This window comes from Malaclemys terrapin, chromosome 5 (genome assembly GCF_027887155.1).
Source record: "Malaclemys terrapin pileata isolate rMalTer1 chromosome 5, rMalTer1.hap1, whole genome shotgun sequence".
NCBI classification, from domain to species: Eukaryota; Metazoa; Chordata; order Testudines; family Emydidae; genus Malaclemys; species Malaclemys terrapin.
This window is the reverse complement of record NC_071509.1, coordinates 80,717,266-80,739,932: the sequence shown is the minus strand read 5'-3', so window position 1 is coordinate 80,739,932 and position 22,667 is coordinate 80,717,266. Positions and strand designations below refer to the sequence as shown.

The following is a 22,667-nucleotide window of genomic DNA, read 5'->3' as shown; positions in this document are numbered from 1 at the left end:
CCCAACCCATCTAAACCCCTCTGCTCCCTGTCCCCTGACTGCTCCGATCCATCTCCCCACCCCTGCCACCTGACAGGCCCCCCCAGAACTCCCAAACACTCCCCCCCTGCTCCTTGTCCCCTGACTGCCCCCTCCTGGGACCCCTGCCCCTAACTGCCCCCCAGGACTCCACTCCCTATCTAAGCCTCCCTGCCTCTTGTCCCCTGACTGCCCCAACCCTTATCCCCACCCCCACCCCCAGACAGACCCCTGGGACTCCCACGCCCCATCCAACCACTCCCCACCCCCTCCCCAGAACTCCCAACCCATCTAAACCCCTCTGCTCCCTGTCCCCTGACTGCTCCGATCCATCTCCCCATCCCTGCCACCTGACAGCCCCCCCCAGAACTCCCAAACACCCCCCCCTGCTCCTTGTCCCCTGACTGCCCCCTCCTGGGACCCCTGCTCCTAACTGCCCTCCAGAACCCCACCCCCTACCTAAGACTCCCTGTTCCTTGTCCCCTAACTGCCCCCTCCTAAGACCCCCCCCCAACTGCCCCCCAGGACCCTACCCCCTACCTGTACCCTGACTGCCCAAAACTTTCTCCACTCCCCCCAAAAAGCCCCCCCCGTTTCTTGACTGCCACCTCCAGAACCTTCCTGCCCCCGGTCCCCCTTACCCTGCTGCTCAGAACAGAGTGTTGGGCTCTGTGCAGCCGAGCCGGACACGTGGCTGAGCTCCCCAGCACAACAAAACCCGGTCTGGCCCTGCACAACAAAACCCGGTCTGGCCCTGCACAGTGCTGCTGGACTGGGCTGCAAGGGAGCTGCCGGCTCAGAATGCAGGGCGGATCCGGCTCCTCTACAGCTGCTCCTGAGTCCAGCCCGGGACTTCCCTGCAGCCCTCCCAGCCGCTCGCTCTGCTAATCCCGGACATTGTGAGTGCTTTACAAATTCCCCCCGGACGCTATTTTTAGCACACAAAAGGAGGACATGTCCGGGTAAATCCGGACGAATGGTAACCCTATACAGTACAGTAGTATGTTTTCCAAATTTGGCCTAGGTATAAGTCTTTGAAAAATTTCAGGTCACACATGTTCAGTAAAGACTTTGGAGTATGGCAGCTAAATTTTCTGAATATTCAGTTTGCACTGAGCATGCTCCATCCCCTCACACATCTTTAAGTGTCAACTAGACTGCACATGAACACCCCACCCCCACAAGAGAGACCCTGCACCCTGCAGAGATGGAACAGGATTTTCCTGCAACTGATTCTCCTAGCTATTGAGGCCTGGCAGAGTGAGAGCAGATGAGGAGCTGAGGGGATGGAGGATGGAAGATGGACTGGCTGGGCAAGGATACAGACTCAATGAACTGGGGGTGGGTGGAGGGAAAGGCTCAGAAAAGGGAGATTGGGACTGGAAGTCAAAGTGGGGGAGAAGAATGGGATGAGATGGCCAGGAGTGTGCAGACTCTTCCTGGAAAAGGGAGATAGACTGGGACAATAAGGCAGGGAGATGATTGCAGGGAGAGACAGAAATAGGCCAAGGTCAGGCTCAAGGGGACAGGGAAAGATCAGGTTAGGGGTCAAACAGTTTGTGACCACTAGAACCTGCTACCCCTCCAAACCTGGAATGGAACCTGAGATTCCTGAGTGTCATCATTCATATCCTGGTCCACATAGAGAATGGTAACCTATTACTGCATTTGGTGCCAAAGGTCAGTGGAGTGTATCTAAAGGTTCCAGCCCTGCTGATAAGCCATGTGGTGCCTGTATAATGTTATATGATGGGATTTTTTTTCAGGTTTTTTTTTTCTTTTAAATCTGGGAAACTAAACACAAAAGTGTTAAAAGAACATTAAGTTTGCAAATTCAAGATCTCAAAAGCTAGGAAATGTAGATTTCTCTCTTACAGTTACTGTACAGAAGACTTGCATTTCTCTAATTGATTTTCATTCTGGCAAATACATTTCAGGTTTGTTTTTATTTAATATAGACCAAACATCCAATACATAACCACACAGACATTTTTTCTCCCAAAATTAGCATTATGACTTTATTTGGTGCTTTGTTACAATCTGTAAATCCAATAGTCAAAATATAAACTAGGCATAATGTTAAAGCATTTTACAAGCAAAATACTTTACTGTTTTCTTTCCAATTTGCATAGGATGGGATACGTGTACTGGTTAAATGATATACTGTACATAAACAAAAGCATAATTCATAAAACTGTACTGAATAGAGTTAAAATCTTGGGAGTCAACTGCTTTTAAATGGACATAACCATAAAAGAAAAACCATACACCTGAAGCAATAAATATGGCTGCCTTTCTATGAACACAGTTTCATGAAGGCAACAAGCCATTGAACTTCTCTTCTCATGCTGTTGTAGACCTTTCTACTTCAAAGAAATTAAACAATAAAACAAGCCAGAATGGGTCTATATATACCTGATTATTTTTTTCCTATTTGACAAAAGGCCAGTATATAGAGGGATTTTGATAGCTATTTCTGTAATCATTTATAGTAACATCTGTTTTTCATATTTTCAGTATCATGGAGCCATCAAGCTTAGAGCTTCATCCACACTAATAATCTTTGCATTTGTCATTACTCTGTTTAAATGTGTAAACCCAGATTTGTTCCACTGTCTAGCACCAGACAATGTAGAAATAGATGCTTTGCCACAGTAACCACATCTCTGTTCCTTCAACTGTATACCTCTGGCTTTAAAGTCTTACAAAACTAAAATATAGTTGATCTAGGTTGTAATAAAAGAGAATATTAAATACCTTTGGTAAAAATAGATATATTTAACAAGATTAGAAAAAGCAAATAGTTATATTGTCAAAAGGAGAGTATAAAAATGTACACGATAAAAAATACAAACAAATAAAAAGTCATAGGCCATAGTAATTAGAGTAAAGCCACTGTTCTTTTCAATGTTTGCCTCCTTAGCTCATGCTTATTGTCCAGTCAGCTTTTCTAAAAGGCAGGAGCTTTAATAGTGGGTGTGGAAAAATCCAGTCTTTCCTACCAGTATCAGACAAATTAAGTTTAATTCAGAACAAGACAGTTTGTTTTAAAGCAAGTTTGTAAGACCTAGAACTCTGATTTAGAGCACGTGGGAGGGGTTGAGTACAGAAGGACAGATTCCAGATGTTGTCAATCACAGGCCAGATGTATTGGAGCTGTAGAAGTAAGGCAGCCAGCAGAATGAAGTCTTCGTGGTGTGAACACTGCAATTTTTTACACTAAATTCTTAAATCCGTGTAATGTCAAGCCAACTGGACATGATAATATATACTTCTAGTAATCCCTCACTGATGCCTTTCTCCCATCCTTTGACTGGGCCTCCAAGCGACAGAGCTTTTACACAACATATAATCCCAGTTTGGTTTCTTCTCTCTTTAGAACTCACTGTAAATCCTGAAGATGGAAGATCCCCAAAGCAAACAACTGAGATTACGGAAGGAGATAATGCACAAGCCCCATAACAGAATCAGCCATCGAATGTACTTTGAAAGAAAGAAGCACACTTAGCCACATTTATCCTTCAGTATTCCCTTTGCAGACACAGGCACACTCCTCATGGTGTTCCAGGGGTACATCTGTCAATGATTTATGCAATCCCTTTACACCGCTCCTGGGCTTCAGCTGAAGAACCTGAAAGAGGACAATTGGAGCCAGGCTTTTAAGTAAATCATTAAACATCTTGTTCATTATCTACAGTACACTGGAAGTAGTAAACTAGAAGACAGGGAAACTACTAAAGGAAACTCAATCAACTCCACAACTGAGTTAATTCATTTATTCTGCTCGCTAATATATATTACTTTGTTTTGGCCTTACCTCAAGCCTTCCACAAACTTGATTAAGACATTTAATATGCTAGATAGACATTTACTTTGGTCAACGCAAACCTTACTGCAGTGAGGTTTGGGTGGGTTTTTTTTTTCTTTTTTGTTGGAAGGACTACTTATATAGTTGACTTAAAAATTAATTATTATTAGATGGTACTGGTAAAATAATATTGACTTTAGCTATAGATATTCAGTGATGTGAAGTTTATAAAAAAGGTTTCTTCCACTCACAGCTATGGAACATTTTTATAGGAAGTTAAAAATATCTAATAGCTTTTTAAAATGATAAATTATTTATAAGTCTTATACAATATACGTTAAAAGGTATACTGTTGTATATTTATCTAATACTCTAATTTATCTGATCTTAGATGGTCCAGTGATATTTATGAACTTGCACATTATGTCAAGCGGTTTTTTTCTACAAAAAGCTAATTTCTGTGGTAACATGAGAACACAGATGTTGTAACTTGTTATAACCTGTAAATTAACTCACGCCACTGTATTACATATGCCCCTTCCTTTCCCCTTTAGAAAATTATCACTAGTCAAATCTGTTTCTTTACAATTGGATCATACAGTACCATTAAAATAATATATGTGTGTATATCTATATCTATATCTATATATATATATGTGTGTGTGTGTGTATATATATAATTAAAAAAAACTATAATTAAAAAAAACTGAATCCATACACCTGCAAGTTTAGAATATAGGTAGAGATATTAAACAGATATATTTAGGTCTACAATTAATTACAGACACTGGAAAAATCTTACATGACCTAGAGGTTGTTTATTGTCTTTTACATTCTAAAAAGAATGTTAGAGGATATCTTCAGGCTTTGCATATTAACAACAAAACTGTAAAATGCTAACTTTCAAACTGGCCCAGTTGCTTGTTAAACTGAGCATGAACAAACAGCAGTTTCAATTCACTTTTGTTTTTAAAAATAGAAAATCTCATTTTGCCCAACTTAGATAAATTCTTCAAATGTAGAGCTCTTCGGTCCACAGTAACTTCACAGGGTAAAAGCCCTTCTTGTCTACAAAAATAACCTCTATTCAAAAAATAACATTTGGAATAATTTACAACAGAAATAGAACAGTAATATTTTCCACAGAGAATGGAGTGAGAGCACAGGCTCTGATTTTTTTTAACTCTTAGTAAAAGAGAAAGTGTCCTCCAAATGTGTCACTGTACAGTGACATTAGCCTTATCCTATGAACTGCGTTCTGGTCAGCATTCACATTCACAATAAAGATTGTTCCTTGAATGGATTTTCTCTGGTCTGAAATATAAAAACACAAAATGAGATACGTACCTCGTGGTATTTTTTGGTGACTTTGGTTGGGACGCATTGGCACTCATTGCAAGTATGGTGACAGCAGGCACAGTTTCCACCGCAACGCTTAACCAATAGACATAGTGGCCAGAAAATGGTGTCAGTTCGCTTCAGTTCCTCCCTCAATGACACTGAGAAGTTGCGAGGAGTACAGCTGTAGAGTCGCACCTCCTCCTTTAGAAGGTTCAGATCCACCACTGAAGAGCAAACATATCTTTCTGTGACTTGTCTTTCAAATGCCATCAATAAACAAACACACTTGAATGCTCTTGTAGCTTCCCTAAGGAGTGCAAATCCAAAGCCTCCAGAGCCCTGCGGACCAGATCCTCAATGGTATTTAAGGGTCTAAACTCCCATTGATTTCCATGGGAGTTCATTTCAGTAGGAGTGAGATGCTAAAATACTTTTAGGGTTCTGGGCCTGAGAGCTTTGCCATTGTGGAACTTACGCAAAGTGCACTTCAGCTCCTAGGCTGCAATAATGGCCTTAGTGTGGCCACATTCCCAGAATTCTCCCTCTCCTCAACCCCAATGTAATTTCCCTCTCAAACCCTGTACACAGGATTTAGCTACTAAATTAAACTGCAATATACTAAAGCTGTCTGTGGATTTTTATTCTACTTCATTATTAACTAAGGACACCACTGCAATTAAGGAATCTTGCAAACATCTTTTTTTTAATTTTTTTTTTGAGTTTGTAAAACTTGTTAAAGTGTGCAAATGTTGTCTTCACTATATTTTTAATGCATGCCTCAACAAGGAAGATTCAATTGAAAGGGAAAACAAAATCTATTTTTCTAGCTAAAGGAAAGGCTGTACTATGGCCTAATCATGGAACTTCTGGAAATCTATGCTTACATCAGTGAATGTCCTATATACAGTGTGTGTGTGTGTGTATGTGTATATATATATTTACTATACATATATACACAGAGGGAGAAAGAGAGGGACTTATAAAATAAAAAAAATAATTCTCAGAAGAGTGTTAAGATTTTTCTTTTGTCCCCTCCTTGTCCCTTTTATAATCAGTCTGTCTGTGTCAACCTCTGTTGCCTCTCTCCATGCCATTTGCACTGTATTTATTTATTCATTCATTCTTGCTTCTCCCACTACCCACCCTCTGTCACCAAAGCAGAATTCATTAATATTCCTCCATTGAATCAAACTTTTAAATCTGTTACATTGAAGTAAGTACAAAACTTGGTAAAACAAGTTAAGTCATCTCCACCATACATGGAACTTCACTATATCAGTTTCCTTATAAACAGGTTCCACTGTAGCATATGAAAATGTTAGCATCTTGAGGGCTGAACAGTGTATGGAAATACCAAAAATAGGGCAGTATACTTCTTGTTCCCCTAATTCTATGGACAAGAATTAATGGGCCTTCAAAGGGGAAAATGCCATTCTTGAAAAAAACTAGGGTTGGTTTTGTGGAACACTGAACACATTTTATTAGTGCAGGCTTTGATGAAAAGCACTGTAATTTGGCTTCTGGCAGAAAAGGAGGTTATAATGACCTGTGATATTTGGACTGATTCCTCCCCCCTCCCTCCCGAGGAATAGATGCAATGTGTAATGGTATCTGCGATTCTTTTCACTGCTGGGTTAGCAGCATTAAATTTTCCTCTTTGTATACACCTATGCCAGTATGGCTTTTGGAAATACCGAAATAAAAATCTCAGACATATTAGCCCTGACATTTAAAAATAACCCTTTTCCAGAGGACCTATAATAGAAACCTGGGGAAAAAAAACAGCAACCTCAAATCATCCCATTTATACTACAAATAAATTCATATTAACATTTGGTAAAAACAAAGAAATCCTTCTAGTGGTTCAGAGAGGGAGAAAATAATCTTGGAACAGATTACTTCAGTTCCAATTAAAAATGTAACAATTGAAAATGAACAAAACAGAAGAAAGAATGTATGTATTATTAATCAGTGGTTACCTGCTGCTTTTGTTAAACACTGATCTGCATGTATTCTTAGTGGAAGATGTTCTCTGGTTTCAAATGACTAAATATAATTTCCCCACCACTATCCTCATGGCCATATTATGTTTTCTGGACACAGTCAGCTATTTCACCTATATGCCAAGATGAGATGGCTTAACACTTTGTTTTTCTTTTAAAATATGTGAATAACATGTACTACAGTGCAACTATAAACTGGTTGGGCCAACTGAGGGATAAATTGATAAAGTGTATGAGAAAGTAACCCTTTGTCCACTTTAAAAGAGTCATTTCAGTTCTAAGATGTCCTATTGGGAATTTTCTATGTTCAAAACCACCACGTTAAATGTAAAATAAAGCTGCTATCATTACTACAATAGTGTCTACAATGGATTAGTCACTACCATCATGTGAAGAAAGACACAGATCCCGCCATAACAATCCTGCAATCTAAAGGTTAAAATACAGTTATGGGATTTTGTACTCATTGTGACTAAGATGAGAAGGCAAACAAATTATGTTGTAATAATAATAATAATACAATAAAGTGTAATATTGTTTGCCATGGCATGGCACTACAGGTGTAGAGAAATGGAGTACACTTGCCTCTTCTGGCCATCAGCCTGGATGTGCCAACCAGGACGAAGAGATTTGTTTTTAACCTAGCTGCAGGCAGGCTTACTTAGATGACTTTCAGAACAAAGTAGTTTTTTTTTTTTTTAATCACTAATGTCTCATCCCAGAGCTGGCACCCAAGAAAGCAGTGTTGTCCCATAGGAAAATGTGATTTTCTCTTGGCATGACTGGCGCTGTCATAGAGGGATGGTTCTGACTAACAGTACCCCTAACTTTAGTGAGTGAGAACTAATCACTCAGCCAGAGAGGGAATCAAAAACAGGAAAAGAAAGGTTTAAAGAGGAAGGTGGGAAGGCTGGCACTGGATAACCTCTCCTCAGCAATAGCAACCCTTGTGTTCCTAAGGGAGAAATGCTTTATGCACTCAGTACTCAAATCCGGCAGGGACCAATGTGCTTGGTGAAGGTGTATGTATACTATCATGTGGCCACTGAGCATAGCTTGTCCAAGGAGATGTATTCCCCCCCCACCCCCGCCCCGGAAGTGGTTACTGCTCTAGTGGAATGGTCTAGAGCAATGGTTCTCAAACTATTGTACTGGTGACTCCTTTCACATAGCAAGCCTCTGAGTGCGCCCCCCCCCCATAAATTAAAAACACTTGTTTATATATTTAACACCATTATAAACTCTGGAGGCAAAGCGGGGTTTGGGGTGGAGGCTGACAGCTCACACACCCCTCCCCATGTAAGAACCTCGCAACCCCCTGAGGGGTCCCGACCCCCAGTTTGAGAATCCCTGGTCTAGAGTTCAGGAGAGTAAAGGAAGGGGTAAGGAATAGGCTAGATGAATACTGGATCCTGGGTCTGGGTATCGGATGCAGAACTTGGGTGCCTGGTGGCTAATGCTGGAGGCAAACAAGTCATGGATGAAATCTGTATGTTGCCTCCAATCCATGAGACTTCCACTTTGAAGAGGGACCTCAAAGATCCTATGAATGGATGGATGGATCTGGGTTCTGTTGAGAGTAGTCGGCATCGATGTTCAGATGGCTCAGGATAGAGGGTTTTCAGAAACCCAAGTGTTTTTCAGCAGGGATTGCCTCTTGGTTCCTACCCTTGATGGTTTAAATAAGCTTCGGGAGTGGTGATATATGGCCTATAAGGATGTGTTGTAGGCTGTGGCCTTCCCAGTGGAAGGAGAACTAGTCAGATCTCCCATAAATACAAGATATCGATGTTGAATCTTCTCTCTAAATTTGATCATTTTCTCTGAAAAGATCTGAGAAAGCTGTAGTCCTGGTTCCTCCATAACAGATATGACAAAGGAAATTTAGTAAAACATGAAAGGGATGTAAGGGATGGTATGGTTCATTTTAGAAATAACTAAGTATAAAATTCCAAATGAAATCCCTGTAGTCAACTCCTAGCATTGATCAACAGTGGCGATTTGCTGGCATCTTTCAATATGAAGACAATCCAATGGCTCAGTTGCATGGGGAAACTGATAATTTCTAAGGGTATGTCTACACTACGAAATTAGGTCGAATTTATAGAAGCCGGTTTTATAGAAATCGGTTGTATACAGCCGATTGTGTGTGTCCCCACACAAAATGCTCTAAGTGCATTAAGTCAGCAGACCACGTCCACAGTACCGAGGCTAGCGTCGACTTCCGGAGTGTTGCACTGTGGGTAGCTATCCCACAGTTCCCGCAGTCTCCGCCGCCCATTGGAATTCTGGGTTGAGATCCCAATGCCTCAGTGATGCAAAACAGTGTCGCGGGGGGTTCTGTGTACATGTCGTCAGGCACCTCCCCCTCCATCAGAGCAACGGCAGACAATCGATTCGCGCTTTTTTACCTGGGTTACCTGTGCAGAAAACATACCATGCCAAGCATGGAGCCCGCTCAGCTCAGCTCACCGTCACCATATGTCCTCTGGGTGCCGGCAGATGTGGTACTGCATTGCTACACAGGAGCAGCTAATTGCCTTTTGGCAGTAGACGGTGCAGTATGACTGGTAGCCGCCATCGGCGATCTGGGTGCTGGCAGAGGTGGGGCTGGCAGACGTGGGGCTACACTGCACACAGCAGCAGCCCCTTGCCTTTTGGTAGAAGATGGTATATTACAACTGGTATCCATCGTCATCGTACTGCAGTGGCTGTCAATCATGGGCACCTGGGCAGACATGCTCAGTCCTATCGAACTGTCTCGACGATGATGGCTATCAGTCGTAGTATGCTATTTTCTGCCAAGTGCCCAGTATTTTCTGCCAAGCACCCAGAAGATGCCGAGGGCTATCAGTCATGCTGCACCGTTGTCTGCCAGCTTAAGATGTAAAAAATAGATATGTTCTGTATTCATTTGCTTCCCCCTCCCTCCGTGAAATCAATGGCCTGCTAAACCCAGGGTTTTGAGTTCAATCTGGGGGGGGGGGGGCATTCTGTGTGACAATTGTTTGTGTTTCTCCCTGATGCACAGCCACCTTTGTTGATTTTAATTCCCTGTACCTGTACGCCATGTCGTCACTCGCCCCTCCCTCCCTCCGCCCGTCAGATACTAGTTTCGCGCCTTTTTTCAGACCAGACGCCATAGCACTGGGATCATGGCGCCCGCTCAGATCACCGCGGCAATTATGAGCACTATGAACACCACGCGCATTGTCCTGGAGTATATGCAGAGCCAGGACATGCCAAAGCAAAACCAGGACCAGCCGAGGAGGCGATTGTAGCGCGGCGACAAGAGTGATGAGGAAATTGACATGGACATAGACCTCTCACAAGGCACAGGCCCCAGCAATGTGCAAATCATGGTGTTACTGGGGCAGGTTAATGCTGTGGAACGCCGATTTTGTGCCCGGGAAACAAGCACAGACTGGTGGGACCACATCGTGCTGCAGGTGTGAGACGATTCCCAGTGGCTGCGAAACTTTCGCCTGCGTAAGGGCACTTTCATGGAACTTTGTGACTTGCTTTCCCCTGCCCTGAATCGCCAGAATACCAGGATGAGAGCAGCCCTCACAGTTGAGAAGCGAGTGGCGATAGCCCTGTGGAAGCTTGCAACGCCAGACAGCTACCGGTCAGTCGGGAATCAATTTGGAGTGGGCAAATCTACTGTGGGGGCTGCTGTGATCCAAGTTGCCAGGGCAATGAAAGACCTGGTGATATCAAGGGTGGTGACTCTGGGAAACGTGCAGGCCATAGTGGATGGCTTTGCTGCAATGGGATTCCCAAACTGTGGTGGGGCGATAGACGGAACCCATATCCCTATCTTGTCACTGGAGCACCAAGCCACCGAGTACATAAACCGCAAGGGGTACTTTTCAGTGCTGCTGCAAGCCCTGGTGGATCACAAGGGACATTTCACCAACATCAACGTGGGATGGCCGGGAAAGGTACATGATGCTTGCGTCTTCAGGCACTCTGGTCTGTTTCGAAAGCTGGAGGAAGGGACTTTCTTCCCGGACCAGGAAATAACCGTTGGGGATGTTGAAATGCCTATTGTGATCCTTGGGGACCCAGCCTACCCCTTAATGCCATGGCTCATGAAGCCGTACACAGGCAGCCTGGACAGTAGTCAGGACCTGTTCAACTACAGGCTGAGCAAGTGCAGAATGGTGGTGGAATGTGCATTTTGACGTTTAAAAGCGCGCTGGCACAGCTTACTGACTCGCACAGACCTCAGTGAAAAGAATATCCCCATTGTTATTGCTGCTTGCTGTGCGCTCCACAATATCTGTGAGAGTAAGGGGGAGACATTTATGGCGGGGTGGGAGGTTGAGGCAAATCGCCTGGCCGCTGATTATGTGCAGCCAGACACCAGGGCGGTTAGAAGAGCACAGCAGGGCGCGGTGCGCATCAGAGAAGCTTTGAAAATGAGTTTTGTGACTGGCCAGGCTACAGTGTGAAACTTCTGTTTGTTTCTCCTTGATGAACCCTCCGCGCCCCTCCCCCCCCCCCCGGTTCACTCTACTTCCCTGTAAACCAACCACCCCACTCTCCCCTCCCCTCTTCGAGCACCGCTTGCAGAGGCAATAAAGTCATTGTTACTTCACATTCATGCATTCTTTATTAATTCATCACACAACTAGGGGGATAATTGCCAAGGTAGCCCAGGATGGGTGGGGGAGGAGGAAAAGAAAAGGACACACTGCAGTTTAAAACTTTAACTCTTATTGAAGGCCAGCCTTCTGATGCTCGGGCAATCATCTGGGGTGGAGTGACTGGGTGGCCGGAGGCCCCCCCACCGTGTTCTTGGGCGTCTGGGTGAGGAGGCTATGGAATTTGGGAGGAGGGCTGTTGGTTACACAGGGGATGTAGCGGCGGTCTCTGCTCCTGCTGCCTTTCCTGCAGCTCAACCATACGCTGGAGCATATCAGTTTGATGCTCCAGCAGCCGGAGCATCGACTCTTGCCTTCTGTCTGCAAGCTGACGCCACCTATCATCTTCAGCCCGCCACTTGCTCTCTTCATCCCGCGATTCAGCCCGCCACCTCTCCTCTCGTTCATACTGTGCTTTTCTGTAGTCTGACATTGACCACCTCCACGCATTCTGCTGTGCTCTTTCAGCGTGGGAGGACATCTGGAGCTCCGTGAACATGTCATCCCGAGTCCGCCGTTTTCTCCTTCTAATCTTCACTAGCCTCTGTGAAGGAGAAACATTTGCAGCTGGTGGAGGAGAAGGGAGAGGTGGTTAAAAAAGACACATTTTAGAGAACAATGGGTACACTCTTTCACGTTAAATTTTGCTGTTCACATTACACAGCACATGTGCTTTCGTTACAAGGTTGCATTTTTCCTCTTATATTGAGGGCCTGCCGGTTTGGTGTGAGAGATCACTCACGCAGTGCCAGGCAACAGATTTCGGCTTGCAGGCAGCCATGGTAAACCACAGTCTTTTGGCTTTTTTAACCTTCTTAACATGTGGGAATGGTTTCAAACAGTAGCACCCTCATTTCCCATACCAAGCACCCGTTGGGTTGGCCATTTAAAATGGGTTTGCAATGTAAAAGGAGGGGCTGCGGTTTCCGGGTTAACATGCAGCACAAACCCAACTAACCCCCCTCCCCCCCACACACCCAATTATCGGGGATGATCACTTCACCCCTCTCCCCCACCACGTGGCTAACAGCAGGGGACATTTCTGTTCAGCAGAGCAGGAAGGGGCACCTCTGAATGTCCCCTTAATAAAATCGCCCCATTTCAACCAGGTGACCGTGAATGATATCACTCTCCTGAGGATAACAAAGAGCGATAAGGAATGGATGTTGTCTGCACGCCTGCAAACACCGGGACCATACGCTGCCATGCTTTGTTACGCAATGATTCCAGACTACGTGCTACTGGCCTGGCATGGTAAAGTGTCCTACCATGGCAGACGGGATAAGGCAGCCCTCCCCAGAAACCTTTTGCAAAGGCTTTGGGAGTACATGAAGGAGAGCTTTCTGGAGATGTCCGTGGAGGATTTCCACTCCATCTCCATACACGTTAACAGACTTTTCCAGTAGCTGTACTGGCCGTGATTGTCAGGGCAAATTAATCATTAATCATTAAACACGCTTGCTTTTAAACCATGTGTAATATTTACAAAGGTACACTCACCAGAGGTCCCCTGTGTGCCCTCAGGGTCTGGGAGCATGCCTTGGGTGAGTTCGGGGGTTACTGGCTCCAGGTCCAGGGTGATAAACATATCCTGGCTGTTGGGGAAACCGGTTTCTCCACTTCCTTGTTGCTGTGAACTATCTACATTATCTTCATCATCATCTTCCTTGTACCCCGAACCTGCTTCCCTGTTGCGTGATTCTCCATTGATGGAGTCAAAGCACACGGTTGGAGTAGTGGTGGCTGCACCCCCTAGCATGGCATGCAGCTCCACGTAGAAGCGGCATGTTTGCGGCTCTGCCCCGGACCTTCCATTTGCCTCTCTGGCTTTGTGGTAGGCTTGCCTTAGCGCCTTAATTTTCACGCGGCACTGCTGTGTGTCCCTGTTATGGCCTCTGTCCTTCATGGCCTTGGAGACCTTTTCTAATATTTTGCCATTTCGTTTACTGCTATGGAGTTCAGCTAGCACTGATTCATCTCCCCATATGGCGAGCAGTTCCCGTACCTCCCGTTCAGTCCATGATGGAGCTCTTTTGCGATCCTGGGACTCCATCACGGTTACCTGTGCTGATGAGCTCTGCGTGGTCACCTGTGCTCTCCACACTGGGCAAACAGGAAATGAAATTCAAACGTTCGCGGGGCTTTTCCTGTCTACCTGGTCAGTGCATCTGAGTTGAGAGTGCTGTCCAGAGAGGTCACAATGAAGCACTGTGGGATAGCTCCCGGAGGCCACTAACGTCGAATTCCATCCACACTACCCCAATTCCGACCTGCTAAGGCCGATTTTATCGCTAATCCCCGCATCGGAGGTGGAGTAAAGAAACCGGTTTAAAGGGCCCTTTAAGTTGAAAGAAAGGGCTTCATCGTGTGAACGTGTCCAGGCTTAATTCGATTTAACGCTGCTAAAGTCGACCTAAGCTCATAGTGTAGACCAGGCCTAAGATTCATGCCTGGCCACTTGCATGCCCATTACAAAGCTCTTCCATTCAAACTGGCACCTGTATCACAGAACAAAGATCATGATAGTTGCCAGTTTCAGAAATCAAGTCTGTGTGTGTGAATGCTCCAATGAAACACTGGATTAATCGGGCAAAGTAATTTCAGGAAACATCCAGAGCAATCACCAAATCTCTATAGCTATTTCTGACTTTCAGCCTGATTATAAAAAGGGTCAAATGTTCCCTGATCCTCTGAAGTATCTGAGCCACCTGAGGACAGACATCTATATCGCAGATCAGAAAAGCCTTTCTTTCCCTGAAAGAATCTCAAAACTTGAGTCTGCTGTCCAGTTCTCCCTTGACAACTATGTCTTTCCAATGCAGCCTTGCATGACACTTATATGAATATTAGTATCATGTCAGGACCCAGTCTTGTGGCTGCAATTCCACTCCAGAGCTTTTCAAAAATTCCTCCTGCGTGCCCTGTCCACATACTGGCATGTAAAAAGATGTGTGTGTTGTGATGGATTGTTCAGTCAAATATACTGAAGTCCTGCCTTTTCATCTATGTATTGGACTGGCACTTCATTCCATTAATATCAGATTATGTTAGGCTCCTAAATGAACAATCTGATTTTCAAAAGTGCCGAGTGTGCAACAGCTCCCACTGAAGTCATTGATATGATGCCAGCCTGCCTCCCAGGGTGGAAAAAAAACATTCCTAGAGAAAACAGAGGAGGGAGCAGAGGAAGGGGAACCAGAAGTGGAGAAAGAGAGAGACTGTAAATCACAGGCACATCAGATTTATTATAAGGGCTGAAGGGCAGTGTTTGGACTTCCTGACATGTTTCTTTTGCTTGCCTTTCTTCTTCACACTGAAGATCTTCTAAGATGGGGACCTGAACCAGATATGTCACATGCTTCTCTTAGCAAGGCCAGAAGCAAGCCAGGTGGAAGGATGTGGGGAGGATACCTGCAGGGAGTTCAAAAAGGATATAACTTGGCAAAAAAAAATCTCATCCTCCTGACTGACACTTTCTGCCTGAGCAACAGCATTTGCCTATGACTGTTACTCACATGTCATGGGGAACGGGGTGGAGGGGTAGTGGGGATTGTTCAAAATGGAAATTAAATGAATTATCATTTTAGAAACAATTTGGATATGGGTTTGAATAAAACCCTAGATCCAAACACCCCAATTCTGGAAGGGTTCTGAATGTGAACCCAAACCCAACATTTTCAATTCAGTATAATTTAGTGTGCTTTAACAACAGAACTTCTGAGGTGTTGAAAAGCTTCATGTCTAACAAAGTACCTAAGGTGTATAGTTTTTATATCACAGCATGCACCCTTGCCCTATCTTTCTTCTTATTAAAAGGTCTGTGGCAAATCTATCCAGTGCCTATGTAATCATTTCTTTGAACTGTGTGAATGAAGCTCTTATTTTTTCAAAGAGTATCTGTCTGTCCAAAATGTATTTTAACATACCGTGGGCACAAAACTAGATGACAGAATGTATATATTCCCTTAAAATGTTTACTTAACCATAATAAAAGGTTATATGAATTTCCCAAGTGAACCAAGTTACAATACCTGTTATAATGTGAAAATTTAAACACACTTTCAACTTGGCTTTCACTCATTTATCATGGTTGACACAACAGTCAAAAGTTCTTTTTTAGCACCAGCTCAGAAAAAATGCAGTTTTTTTTTTATTTTTATTTTTTTGCAGAACCAAGATATTACTGAAGAAAGAAAGAAAGAAAGAAAGAAAGAAAGAAAGAAGTGATGTGGGTAGGTGTAAAATAAAACTGTATTTCAAAATAATGTATCTTCATTAGTTTATATAATTTAAATATACTAAGTTCACATCAATCTGAAATTAACTGCTTTTTATAATTGAGGCTATAACTTTCTAACAAATCTCCAGAGATGTGTACTCGAAAAGAATCCCTCTTTCCCAAAGCATTTTACCAGCTAGATCCTGGTCTAAATAAAGCCAGGGAGGGGAGCAGATTTTCTCCTGCAGAAGGTTGGTATTTGTGTGAGTATGCGCATCAGGAAAGTGGTTCTGGCTCCTAGGCTCCACATCACCTAGAGATGCTCCCAGTGGCATAGCGGATTTAATGGCCCCTACAACCGTAAAGGATTGGCATAACACACCCACCCCCGGCTCTTCTGGTCCTTTGCCAGAAGTGCAAGGAGCAGAGGCACATGCTCTCAGTACAGATATATGAACAGGAGGTTCCCACACACCAGGAGAATTATCTGCTTCTTGTAACATGCATGTAGCATAAAAGAGCTGTAATTAGGCTGCAGAATGTGGCCCATTGATTACTCACTGATTTTTGTGGGAGTAAGACTGGACTACTTTTTTTCACTGCAATGCACTTTTTACTTTTTAAGACGTATAATATTCAAAAGGAACTTCGTTTTTATATATGAAAATATTTTGGAATACAGAACCAAATTTTGCTTTTTGAGTAACTCCTTTGACTTAACAGAGGTATTCCTGATTTACATGGATATAACTGAGATCATAGTTTGGTCCTAAATTCTGGACATAAATATGGCCTTTAATTAAAATGAATAAAACAAACAGAAAACTAGCCTAATTATAGAATTTGAAGGGTACAATGTAGTTTTAATTAACTGATAAACATTTTAGGCCAGATAATTTTCTATAATACTTCTTAATTTAGGTTTTTAATGCAGTAGAGCATGTTATTAAAAACAACAATAATACAAATAAAAACAAGCAAAAAGTTCACATTCTCTAACTATTCAAAGCACCTAACAGTTAATACTGTGTCATCTTAATGGGGCACATTTTCTGCCCCAGGCTATAACATTACACACTCAGTAATGCAGTCTGAGGGTGGTCCTTTTAAGATGAATGTGGCAATACTCTGATATGTTTATTCAAAGGAAAATCTATTTCATTGTCTAATTACAAGTCTTTAAAAGATTTACCCTGATAGTTTCTTGGGAAGATCACTGTCTCGTAGAGAGTTGCTTTTGTCTATATAGATGTTATCCAACACCTGCATTTCTGTTTATGTAAGGTTAAATATACATTGCTTTTCTCTCACTTATTGTATGCTTAAAATGGTAATGCAGTTGATAAATGGCGAAACTCTTTAACTAGGAAAGTGCTAAATGAATATTTGAAAGATGTGCTTTATAGCTGAAAGCTTTTAAAGACAAACTGCCTCCTGTCCAAGTCTTGATTTACCTATGCATAGCTGTAGCAATAAAAGCATGGCTAGAATGGTAAATTTTTAGCTCTGATCCAGGGATCAGCTGTCAAAAAACTAAATCTGAGTTATGAAAAGGATTCACCTTCTCTCCTTCCTTGCTGACTGAATGATAATCTACTTTACATTTGCCAACATAGGCACTACTAACTGATTTTTCATTTACACTTGAAGATTTTCATTTTCATGCTATGTGATAGGGAGGGAAGAGAGTGTTGTCTGCATGCTGTTCATCAACACAGAATCCATAAATATGAAATAGTGGCAGTATCTCCAGGAGATTTGGCGGAAAATGCACAAATTTCCAATGTAAGCAAAAGGAAATGTCTTTCCTTGATTTACTCTATGTAAGGTAAAATCCTTAACACAGGGTATATACTTTACACCTTCAATTAAGCAATTGCCTACCTCAACAAGTGGTGGACAGGGACACCATTGTTTCATGGGATAGTGTGGAAGAGGGCATTGACACAACTTGCTCTGAGGCCATAAAGATTGCTAAATTCACATTCTGAGACAATCCAGACTACACCAACTGAAAGGAAGGTCAGGCATGGGCTGCACATCAGAGAGGTACAATTCCTTCCTGAATACCCCAATGCACAGTTTGAGAGCACTACACCATACTGTAGGTGGTAAAGAATATAGGCCAATTTGTGATTGGCCCTTGTGTGCTGGATGCTGAGAGATTCTCCTTTTTTTACACACAACAGACAATCAGAATCCTTGCATTTGGAGGCAATGAGAAGTCATGTGCCCACAGCAACAGTCAGTAGAACATGCCAGGTGCAACCTTTCACCCCACGTTGGTCTCTCTTCTGTGTATACATTCTATTGCGTCCATAGATTAGATCAATAAATTAGATCGATAGATTAGAGAGATACTGCAACGCCATCTGAGGATACAGTATTTTCTATAGTTACAATGTCATAGAGTACTACACATAGATTGCACATGAGCAGTATTATACAAGTGCATGCTAGCTTTTACCATTTGAATGGGCAGGCTATCATTTTATGGCCTTCCTCCAGGCTTGACATACCCAGTTCAGGAAACACAACTCTATAGCCTTTATTTGTCAGCCAAATGAGTAAAGCTCTGTTCCATGGCCTGAAGAGATATCTACTGAGTCCACCTTTACAACAAACATCCATTATTGTTACTGGAAGGCTGCTTGGATTCTTTACACCTGGCCACATCATCGTTTTCCTGAGAGTAAATTTCCTAAGGTGCCGTACTCATTTTGCTCTAATGAGAACATTCTCATCTCCACTTGGAACTCCCATCCCCTGTCTATGCCTCTTCTCAGTTAGCCTGGCAGCTTAGCTACATCCAGAGAAACCCCTTTCTGGTGTTATGATCCTTTTTGTTCCCAGTTGCTGTAATCTTTTTGATAAGAAAGAAAAATATCATGATATAAAAGAGATAATGGCTGATCAGATGGGGGGCAGGGAAGATTCTCTGCAACTATGATCAAACTCACCAGCACACAAGCTGGTTGGTACAAGGGAAGAGTGCAGGACCTGGGGCTGTATTAGGTAAGAAGCTCCATCAAAGTCCATCTATTGCTCTGAAGAAGGGGGACTTCACTTTGAATTCTATATTTTGGAAATTTCAATATATTATTATTATTTTAAATGGGATCTGGAGTGGCTATTCTCTCCCAGGGCTGAGCCTGGCACAAATGCCTCCCAAATTCCCTGTGCTATGAATAGGGCCCTACCAAATTCAAGGTCCATTTTGGTCAATTTCACAGTCATAGAATTTTAAAAATTGTAAGTTTCATGATTTCAGATATTTAAATCTGAAATTTCACAGTGTTGTAATTATAGGGGTCCTGACCCAAAAAGGAGTTGGGGTGGGGGGGAAGGTTATTGTATGAAGGTTGTGGTACTGCCACCACGACCCCAGTTTGAGAAAAACTGATCTCCCCCATGAAATCTGTATAGCATACGGTAAAAGTACACAAAAGACCAGATTTCATGGGGGGAGACCAGATTTCAAGGTTCGTGATGCTTTTTCCCTGGCTGTGAATTTGGTAGGGCCCTAGCTATGAAACATGGAGAGGTGCTCTGGCATTGGCTGCATTAAAAACTATCTCATTCTTTCATATTGCTAAATTTCTCCATATTTTTGTGGAGACATTTTTAGTTATTGCCCTTTGTCCAAATCATAAACATGTGAGAGTATCTATATTCCGCAAAGTATATAGAAAGTTAAAAGCTGTAAGACAGGGTGAAGAATATCCAAAATGACTGTTCCTCTGCCAAGATAAACATCTATGCAGAGCCATAAATTACAGAAGAGGGGATTACCTCTTGATTTTCTCTCACGAATATATGCCTTTCCAAGGATTTGCCATGTTGGTCTGTACAGATCTTCCAAGTCCAGTTGCCACCTGTCTGGTTCCAGATATCGGATAAGTTCTTCTACAGTACTAAATCCAGCAACAGCATTGTTTAGTAAATCTAATGGTAAAGCTGATGGGGGTAACATGGATGGGCTGGCAGCTTCTGTATGGTGCTGCAATAAAACAAAGAACAGTATCAGTTAGATATGTAAGGTAATTGCTTAGGTCAAACGTACTTTATAAAGCTGGATAAACTTGGCAGTGGAGATTATAAAAGTAACTAGCTGTTTAACCAATTTACTGACTAAGACTAACGATAATCCAGGGAGCACCTAAACATTCCCCCCATTTAAAGTGCTAATTTGAGTACACATTTTTTTTCTTCTTACTTTCTTGGTTTTTAGGAATGTCATACTACTATACCTCTTTTCTGGAGAAGTTCACTAAATGATGGATGATATGTCAGAAATAATTAGAGCAAATGGTGCACTAAACCTTTGATGGAAAAATATAGCTCCATTACAAGCAATTATTCCCTCCTGAAATCTTAGGAAACTCACATTTCTCATGCTGCTTTTAGCACAAGGATTAACTGGCCTTTTGTGGGGTTTGGTGTTGTAGAGTCAAATATGAAACTATTCTAGTGTAACAATAGTAGAAAATCCTGTTGCTGCCTATTGATGAAAAAGAGACTGTATGTTCAGTGAAGTTTCAAGCACAGTGATGCTGTCGACCAATAATTCAGAAGGGTACCCCCGATACATAGCACTGTGTGTTATCTTTGCAGATTAACCATGCTATATAACAGCTAGGTATTATTTAATCTGAAATGCCCTCTCAACACTGCACACTGAACAGAACTTCTTTAAAATGTTGAAAACAGCCCTGAAAAAGCCACAACACACCCCATCAGAATTTGTTGCCATTATAGCAATGTTTCATTCCACTAACTGTAAGTGAGCCAACACCTATAAACTCTCCAGGAGGATGGGCACTAGATTAATCGTGTGTCTGAGGACTGATGTGAGGGTGAGGGGGAAAGGCAATGAGTGGAAGTAGTCAACATGCCTTTCCCAATATTTGCTTTCAAGAAATACCACGAGAATGGCTTTCCTTGCTTTATTTCTAACATATGCATGGTCCTTGGTTGTTGTTGTTAGTTTTTTTTTATCTAGGAATCATGCAAGTGTAGAAATATGTACAGAAATACCTAGTCTGTTGGTATTGGTAACTTCTGTAGGGATCTGTATCCTGTCATTCTAGCATTATTTCCAACAGAGAGGCAGAAGCCATCCAGCTGTCCATTGTTGGTGGGTAATTTAAATGAACACAGATCCCAGAAAAGTAAGTGTTTATTTCCCTCATCTTCCTGATGCCCACATTACAAATAGCATGATGATCTGTCCATTGGATTATGATAATAAACCAGTATATTCTGGACAGTAATTTAAAACTTATACTGCACAATGTGTGGTGCTGCAAATTTCAAAACAGTGCTGTAATGCTATCCAGACTATAAAGAAAAATAAATATTGTAAGATTTTTCTTCCTGTTTTCCTCCAGAAAGAGTATTTATACATAAATATATGTTAATATTCATGTTTTCTGTTTTGAAAGTGTGGGGTTTTCTTTTGCTCAATAATAAGTAAATGTCAGGAAGATTAACCTACCAATCATTCTGAAGAAAACTCATTTCCTATCACTAATTTCTGACAAACTTTTTCTGACAATTTTTTTTACAGTATGCTCTCATTTTTGATGCACATACAAGGCCTGATACACCAGTATGTTTCTCTAATTTTATCCTGATGTAACCCCAATGAAATCATACAGTTGTTTCAGTGTAAATCTGGAGTAAGGAAGTGGTAAATCAGACCCATATTGCTTCATTGCAAAATGGATAAAGTAGTTTAAACACAAAAATTGTCATCACCGTCCACTAGTCTCACTTTAGAAAAACAAAATAAAACATCATTAAAATATAGCAAAATTTCACACAATTGAAGTTTCACATCTCAATGAACAGTAGTTACAAATTTATAACATCATTTATCAAAAACAATTAAGTTTAATAAAATTGTATAAATCAGTGTAAAAACATTTATTGAGTACCTAATTTATTGAGTACATAATTGCAAAGTTGTCTTTAAAGATGTGAATACTGTAATTGATATTTACCACATAACAACTTCCTAAGAAGTCTCAATTACATGCATAGTTAAGTATTTTATGACAATTAAAATGTTATTCTTTGTCAAAACTGCTAATAGTTGTTTATTTTTCATTTAAGCATTTTAGGCAGAATGTCAAGAGTAGCAATAAATAGTATTATCTTTCTTTTGGCTATTCCCATAATTCGTAACACGTTATTAGGAGTGGCAGCTTTATCTACCTTGCAAACAACAAGAATTCACTAACATTTCAAAGGTTTTTTAAAATTATTTAATCTGTAGAAGTGTCATGACTTCTGAACACTGAGAAAAGTTTGGATTCTAGGAGGGGGTACTCTCCTTGTTAGGAGAGAAATGAATTGAAAAAAGATACTGTATCCTAACTTATTGACGAGTATGTACATTCTTTACAGGGATGTCAGATGGCAAAAGGCAAAGTGTAAATGAGTGGTTTTCAATCTGTGGTCCACGGACCCCTGAGGGTCCGCAGACTATATCGGTGATTTCCAAAGGGATCTGCACCTTTATTCGACATTTTTTAGCGGTCCACAAATGAAAAAAAGGTTGAAAACCACTGGTGTAGATGATAATTCTCAGAGGTAGCACGGGAGTTGTAACCTCAAGCAAACAA

General features: G+C 42.0%; 2 protein-coding genes across 3 annotated transcripts in view; both read right to left on the bottom strand.

The window, feature by feature from the left end:
* Nucleotides 1–2,022: 2,022 nt before the first annotated feature.
* PDGFC (platelet derived growth factor C) overlaps nt 2,023–22,667 on the bottom strand; it is a 249,474-nt gene continuing 228,829 nt past the window's right edge. For both annotated transcript variants that reach the window (XM_054030244.1, XM_054030243.1), the window contains 3 exons: nt 19,831–20,038; nt 5,174–5,391; nt 2,023–3,649 (listed from right to left, as the gene is read on the bottom strand). In XM_054030244.1, coding sequence (XP_053886219.1) covers nt 3,533–3,649; nt 5,174–5,391; nt 19,831–20,038 — 543 coding nt within the window. In that variant the 3' untranslated portion in view covers nt 2,023–3,532. The remainder of the gene's footprint in view (nt 3,650–5,173; nt 5,392–19,830; nt 20,039–22,667) is intronic.
* On the bottom strand, nt 11,869–14,441 carry LOC128838220 (uncharacterized). The gene is made up of 2 exons (XM_054030245.1): nt 13,320–14,441; nt 11,869–12,386 (listed from the first exon to the last, which is right to left on the bottom strand). Exons 1-2 carry the CDS (start codon nt 13,870–13,872, stop codon nt 11,995–11,997), a joined length of 945 nt encoding a protein of 314 aa, XP_053886220.1. The 5' UTR covers nt 13,873–14,441; the 3' UTR covers nt 11,869–11,994.

Excerpts from the sequence above, each read along its gene's own strand:
- LOC128838220 (XM_054030245.1), bottom strand. The coding sequence starts at position 13,872 with ATGGAGTCCCAGGATCGCAAAAGAGCTCCATCATGGACTGAACGGGAG. Across the intron at positions 12,387-13,319 it reads GGGCACACAGGGGACCTCTG|CTGCAAATGTTTCTCCTTCA; the intron begins GTGAGTGTACCT and ends CTCCTCCACCAG.